Genomic DNA, 6,705 nt, shown 5'->3' on the forward strand with positions numbered 1-6,705 from the left:
TCTGTAAGTTAAGTTAAGTGCAGTAAAGAAAGACCAAGCAAAGTTGAAACTGGCTCAAAACAGAGCAGCACACCTTGCCCTTAACTGCACATACAGAACTAACATCAACAACATGCATGCCAGTCTTTCCTGGTTGAGGGTTGACGAGAGATTAACTAAGTATTACTGTGATGAAAATTCCAGATTGTCTGCATAATCAAATAACATTCAGCTCAGACACCCATACACACCCCACAAGACATGCCACCAGGGGTCTCTTCACAGTCCCCAAGTCCAAAACTAATTCACGACAACACACAGTAATATACAGAGCCATGAATGCATGGAACACCCTTCCATCTCCAATTACTCAAGTAAACAGTAAAAAATTATAAAAACAACATCTCATGGCAAAATAGGAACTGTGAAATGACATACAAACACACCCACACACACAGACACACTCTATCACACTCTAACACACAAAATCTACACACACATTATTCTTTAGTAGTATTGTTTGTATATTGTTGTATTTTACATTTGTGTGACTGTTCTTGTCTATCAGTGTATCAGTGTTTTGTTACATGCTTTGTGTTTTGTGATTAAGTTCCCTTTACAACTCTCAAGAGGACAGTAATACCATGGCCGTGGCTGAGCAACATCAATTGTGTATATAGGCTACACTTTATAGACAAGAGAATGGACTAGAGATCAATACAGATCTCTCAGTGCAGCTAATGGTGAGAGTTCACTCATTTCTCTCACTTTTTCTGTGCTCTTCATGCCATCTGCTGGTACCTTATAGATTCACTAAGGATATTATGATAATATGTTATTATAGTTTTGATTAAACCAATCGAATCTGCAGGGGATATTTGGCATTACGAACACATCGTGGCCAGATTTGGGAAGAATATGGTTGACATCATGACGGTGTTAAAACTAACTAAGAGAATAACTAGGTCAGATGTACCATTGGTTGGGCAATGGTAGACATTTGGCTGTGGGATGCTTTCCCAAAAATGACCCACTTTGCTTCCAAGTGTCTTAGATTTTCCTCTTAGACTAGCCAGCTGTAATTTGATGGAAAACCAGGCGGTGAGGTGATGAGTCAATCGCCCTCGACTTCAGCGAAAAAGGAAGACGCAAGCACTTTTACCAGAGTCAACAAACTTTGGGTAATCCCTTTGCCAAAGGCTGAATCATATTTCTCTTGCTTTTCAGTATATATATATATATATATATATATATATATATATATATATAATTTTTTTTAAGATGCCTTTTAAAACACCATTTGTCTAGAGAGAAGACGCTCAAAGTATTCTTGTTCATGTCTTTGTAACAATACTCCTAACCCCTAGACTGTGCACTAGTCTCCACTGCTCTTTGAAACATACTTTCTATCCCTTTTCATCGTGTTCAATCTTGCCAATTTAAACCATCCATCTTACTAAATAGTGCATTTTCTAACTGTGTAAACCAAATGCAATGAAAAGAGGGGGCAAAATACTGAAACCAGGTGCTATGCCAGAGGTTTTCTATTTGTCAGTGGTCACATAGAAGGCTTTCACAGGATCTCACATAGCGACCCTGGAACTAGAATAGATGTATTTATGGAATTAAGTGAGAGACGCATCAAGAACACAAAAAGGAGCAGCAGAGCTGATGTTTTTGAAAGGTGTGATGCCAACGGTCACCAGACCTCCCTCTATCTACACTGATACTCTGTTCACCGTCGCTCAGAAACTAGAGACAGATGCATTACAAGTATGACAAAATCTACACTGAACCTACTTCAGTGAACTTACTTTTTGAACTTTCCACAAAGGTTTTATTCAGTTTCTCACAATAAATGTAGCACATAATTGCCCATCAGTTGGTTCTTTCCCACACAGTCCATGGACAGAGCGCTTTGGGACACAGTAAGTTAGGGCACTGTTTGGCAAAAACATTCAATTCACATAAAGCTGTATTGCATAATAAACAAAGCAGTGTACTTACGCTGTTGGCTGTTCCCGGGGGCTTCTCAAACATCCTCTTCAGGCTACTCAGAGGGATGTCAAACCTCTCAATGGACTTGGAAGCCTGGAGGTCCTCCCGGAGTACTTGTTCGTCCGTGCCGTCTGCCTGAGGGCCAGGGAGATACGGCGAGGAGGAAACGGACCCCGAGGTCGCCAATGACTCGCCACTCACCACCTCCAACTCCTCTCCATTTCCTGATTGAATTTCCATTGTTGTGGAAACCGTATCCCCCCCGTTCTTTCCTCCGGGCAGGAGCGTACAGGGGAAGTCTATTGTATGACTGAGAGGCAAAAGGGGGAGAAAGGAAGAGAGAGAAAAATTGGTATTGTGAGTGAGAGAAAGAGAGTAAGAGGAGTAGATGGCTCCGGTGCCTTTCTCTGATCTGTTCTGAGGATGACCCTGTGGCTGCTCTAGACACAGCAGGCTGATAGACGGTACAGAGAGGCTGGCCTTCAGAGGAGGAGAGAGGGAGAGGAAAGAGAAAACGTTTTTCCCAGTGACATAGTTTTGGGTCTTGGACGCAGCTCACAGTAACGTAAGCTACAGAGCAATGATAAATAAATATTCACTTTAGAGAGAGAGACAGGGAGAGACAAAGAGAGACATAGAGAGAGAGAGAGAGAGAGAGGGGGGGGGGGAGAGAGAGAGAGAGAGAGAGAGAGAGAGACCAACATAAGACCTACACTATAAATGTTATAATTACACTAATATAAGTATTATAGCCTACCTTTCAGTATAATCCTGAGGCAAGGAACTCCAGAATCCAGTTTAGACTGAACAGCCCCCTTTCTCCCTCCCTCCGTCAGTACCACCCAGGCCAGGCTGACAGGAAACAGTTGAGACATAGGGTTGACCACGTCTCCACCCTCACACTGCCCAACCCCAGCCCTGGCCTTGGCTGGCTCCAATCCCATTATTCCTGAACAAATCATGGAAGCTCCGTCACAATTAACCTCCCACCCCAGCCGCCAGTGTGATGGTTGTTTTATTGTTCATTTCATTAACACTTACTGCCCTTCCTTTCCTTGTGAGAGTTTTAATTAATTGGGCACGGCTAAAGGTTTATTTACACCATTGGAGCACTACTTTTCTACTATTTTTCTTTGTCCCCCGTAACATTAATGGTGGCTCTCACAGCGTTGCATTGAACATTTTTTTGTGTCAAGTCAAGGGCCTTTCAGTGTGGGGACTTCATGCTGTGTGAGCGTATGCTAACTGTACTGTAAGGTTTTGCTGGGTTTTCTGAATGAGATTAAGCACTGAATCGTCAACCATGTGATATGAATTTAACTACTTATGTATAGGTTGTGAAATCTGCCAAGGCAACTCTGTGGTCCTCTCAGGTATTTCAAAATGACTTTTTTTAAAGCAATAGGATTTCAAAGAGTATCTTGGTAACTGTCCCAGATATTACTTTATAATCCTGTACCCCAAGAAGACCATAAATAAAAGAGGGAGAGAGGCAGAGAGAGAGAGAGAGAGAGAGAGAGAGAGAGAGAGAGAGAGAGAGAGAGAGAGAGAGAGAGAGAGAGAGATGGAGGTTGCATCATTGTCTGTTAAAAATAGCATTCTAGTTACACTTCTAAAGAGCAGATCTATGTTCAAATACTATTTAGGGTATTTCAATTACTTTCAAAGACATTTGGAAGTAAGTAGATATTTTTCATTTGAAAAGACAAGTAGTTGAATATTGGAATGTATTTGAAAATACACTTAGAAAGTATTTGAAAATATTCAAATACACTGACTCAAATACACTCCCATGCATTTAACCCAGGATTTGAAAATAGCATTTGAAATAAGAATTTGAAAATACTTTCAAATAGTAGGCTATTTATAGGAAATTATTTGAAAATACTTTCAAATACTTCCAATAGAAGTAGTTGATTCGGGCCACATTATTAGAAAATACTCAAATCCCAAAAAGGAGAAGGGGAACAAATATAAAATGTTATTAGTGAGTCTAGTCGTTCAGCTAGTCGTTCGTCTAGTCGTTCAGCTATTCGTTCAGCTAGTCGTTCAGCTAGTCGTTCAGCTAGTCGTTCGTCTAGTCGTTCAGCTAGTCGTTCGTCTAGTCGTTCAGCTAGTCGTTCAGCTAGTCGTTCAGCTAGTCGTTCGTCTAGTCGTTCAGCTAGTCATTCAGCTAGTCGTTCAGCTAGTCGTTCATCTAGTCGTTCAGCTAGTCGTTCAGCTAGTCATTCAGCTAGTCGTTCAGCTAGTCGTTCAGCTAGTCGTTCATCTAGTCGTTCAGCTAGTCGTTCATCTAGTCGTTCAGCTAGTCGTTCAGCTAGTCGTTCGTCTAGTCGTTCAGCTAGTCGTTCAGCTAGTCGTTCGTCTAGTCATTCAGCTAGTCGTTCAGCTAGTCGTTCATCTAGTCGTTCATCTAGTCGTTCATCCAGTCGTTCAGCTATTCATTCAGCTAGTTGTTCAGCTAGTCGTTCAGCTAGCCGTTCATCTAGTCGTTCAGCTAGTCGTTCATCTAGTCATTCAGCTAGTCGTTCATCTAGTCGTTCAGCTATTCGTTCAGCTAGTCGTTCAGCTAGTCGTTCAGCTAGTCGTTCAGCTAGTCGTTCATCCAGTCGTTCAGCTAGTCGTTCAGCTAGTCGTTCAGCTAGTCGTTCAGCTAGTCGTTCAGCTAGCCGTTCATCTAGTCGTTTAGCTAGTCGTTCAGCTAGTCGTTCAGCTCAGCCAATCAAGAGAGGGATACAATGGGATAGAAAGAGGGATAAAGATTGAGCGAGAGATCAGATCATCTTAATGAGTGGGAGGCCATGATAGATGCATCTGATAGTACTGTGGGGATATAGAATCCGGCTTCATTTGAACCTGTGGCATATACATAATTTAGTGGAGGCCAAAGGTATGTGTGTCACTTTCAGATGGATCCTGTATCCACCTGGCACACTCGTCTTACAGGAGTTACAACACTCACATGCATGCACGCACACAAACACATGCACATACGCACACAAACACATGCACATACGCATGCACACACTGCCCTCTCCCTCTCAAAACGGATCAGAAGTAAAAAAATGGGCCTCATAATCTGTCCTCTTCATTCCCATGGAAAACCCTTAAAATACATAGACATAACTCAACATCTACATAGCAGCCATGTCATGACAAGTAGGACTATAATCTGGATGTTTGGACAGCAATTTGTTAGTAGAGGGGTGTATTTCTCTACAGAGAAGTTCTCCACAGAAAACCACTGTATTGTTTATTTTGTATCCAAATAAAAGCTCTTATCTCTAATCTTTCATTAGATTAACATGGACTTTTTAGCAGACGGAGAAAGAATTGCTGCATGCAGTGCTAGACTTGTGGGTATGAGCCATTCATGGCTTTCTAGTCACACATAGTCATTCAGGATCAGATCTCTGTCTCACATACTCCAGTTACTGAGGTTTACTTCAGAGCTTGGTTTTCACACGTCACCGATATGGCAGGTGAGAAGGGACACTCTACCTAGTGAATAGTAATACTTATACTGCAGACTATGTTTACACAATGTTTAATGGGGTGTTTGAGTAGTTCAACAGCTACAATAGAGATGCACATGGCACTCAATGCTTTGGACATTATGTGACATTATCAAACATTTCCCTCTACATTATTTTGTTGCGTATATTTCACGATAGGTGTTAAATACAGTCTTACAGTTTTATACTCAGCTGGCCTCTCCCCGGATTTTATGTTAAACGCTCTACAACAAAGCTTTCTTAGCATCCAACAAGCTTTCTCTGCCCTTAACCTTAGCACAATTAGCACAATTGGCCCACCGTCGTCCGGGTTTGGTAGGCCGTCATTGTAAAAAATAATTTGTCTAGTTAAATAAAGGTTAAATTAAAACCTTGTTCTGAACACCTCCAAAACAAAGGTAATGTGGTTTGGTAAGAAGAATGCCCCTCTCCCCACCGGTGTGATTACAACCTCTGAGGGTTTAGAGCTTGAGGTAGTCACCTCATAAAAGTACTTGGGAGTATGGATAGATGGTACACTGTCCTTCTCTCAGCACATATCCCAAGCTGCAGGCTAAGGTTAAATCTAGACATGGTTTCCTCTATCGTAATCGCTCCTCTTTCACCCCAGCTGCCAAACTAACCCTGATTCAGATGACCATCCTATGCATGCTAGATTACAGAGACATTATTTATAGATCGGCAGGTAAGGGTGCTCTCGGGCGGCTAGATGTTCTTTACCATTCGGCCATCAGATTTGCCACCAATGCTCCTTATAGGACACATCACTGCACTCTATACTCCTCTGTAAACTGGTCATCTCTGTATACCCGTCGCAATACCCACAAGTTGATGCTTATTTATAAAACCCTCTTAGGGCTCACTCCCCCCTATCTGAGATACCTACTGCAGTCCTCAACCTCCACATACAACACCCGTTCTGCCAGTCACATTATGTTAAAGGTCCCCAAAGCACACACATCCCTTGGTCGCTCCTCTTTTCAGTTCGCTGCAGCTACCGACTGGAATTAGTTGCAAAAAACACTCAAACTGGACAGTTTTATCTCCATCTCTTTATTCAAAGACTCAATCATGGACACGCTTACTGACAGTTGTGGCTGCTTCGTGTGATATATTGTTGTCTCTACCTTCTTGCTTTTGTGCTGTTGTCTGTGCCCAATAATGTTTGTACCATGTTTTGTGCTGCTACCATGTTGCACTGCTGCCATGTTGT

General features: G+C 42.1%; 1 protein-coding gene across 1 annotated transcript in view; it reads right to left on the minus strand.

Moving 5' to 3' along the window:
- LOC311116820 (uncharacterized protein) overlaps positions 1-2,317 on the minus strand; it is a 46,948-nt gene extending 44,631 nt beyond the window's left edge. Inside the window, exon 1 of the mRNA XM_084191855.1 lies at positions 1,987-2,317. Within this exon, the coding sequence (XP_084047981.1) occupies positions 1,987-2,217 (231 nt within the window). The 5' untranslated portion in view covers positions 2,218-2,317. The remainder of the gene's footprint in view (positions 1-1,986) is intronic.
- Between the last annotated feature and the right edge of the window lie 4,388 nt (positions 2,318-6,705).

Source organism: Coregonus lavaretus, assembly GCF_964263955.1.
Source record: "Coregonus lavaretus genome assembly, contig: HAP1_SCAFFOLD_864, whole genome shotgun sequence".
Classification (NCBI taxonomy): Eukaryota; Metazoa; Chordata; class Actinopteri; order Salmoniformes; family Salmonidae; genus Coregonus; species Coregonus lavaretus.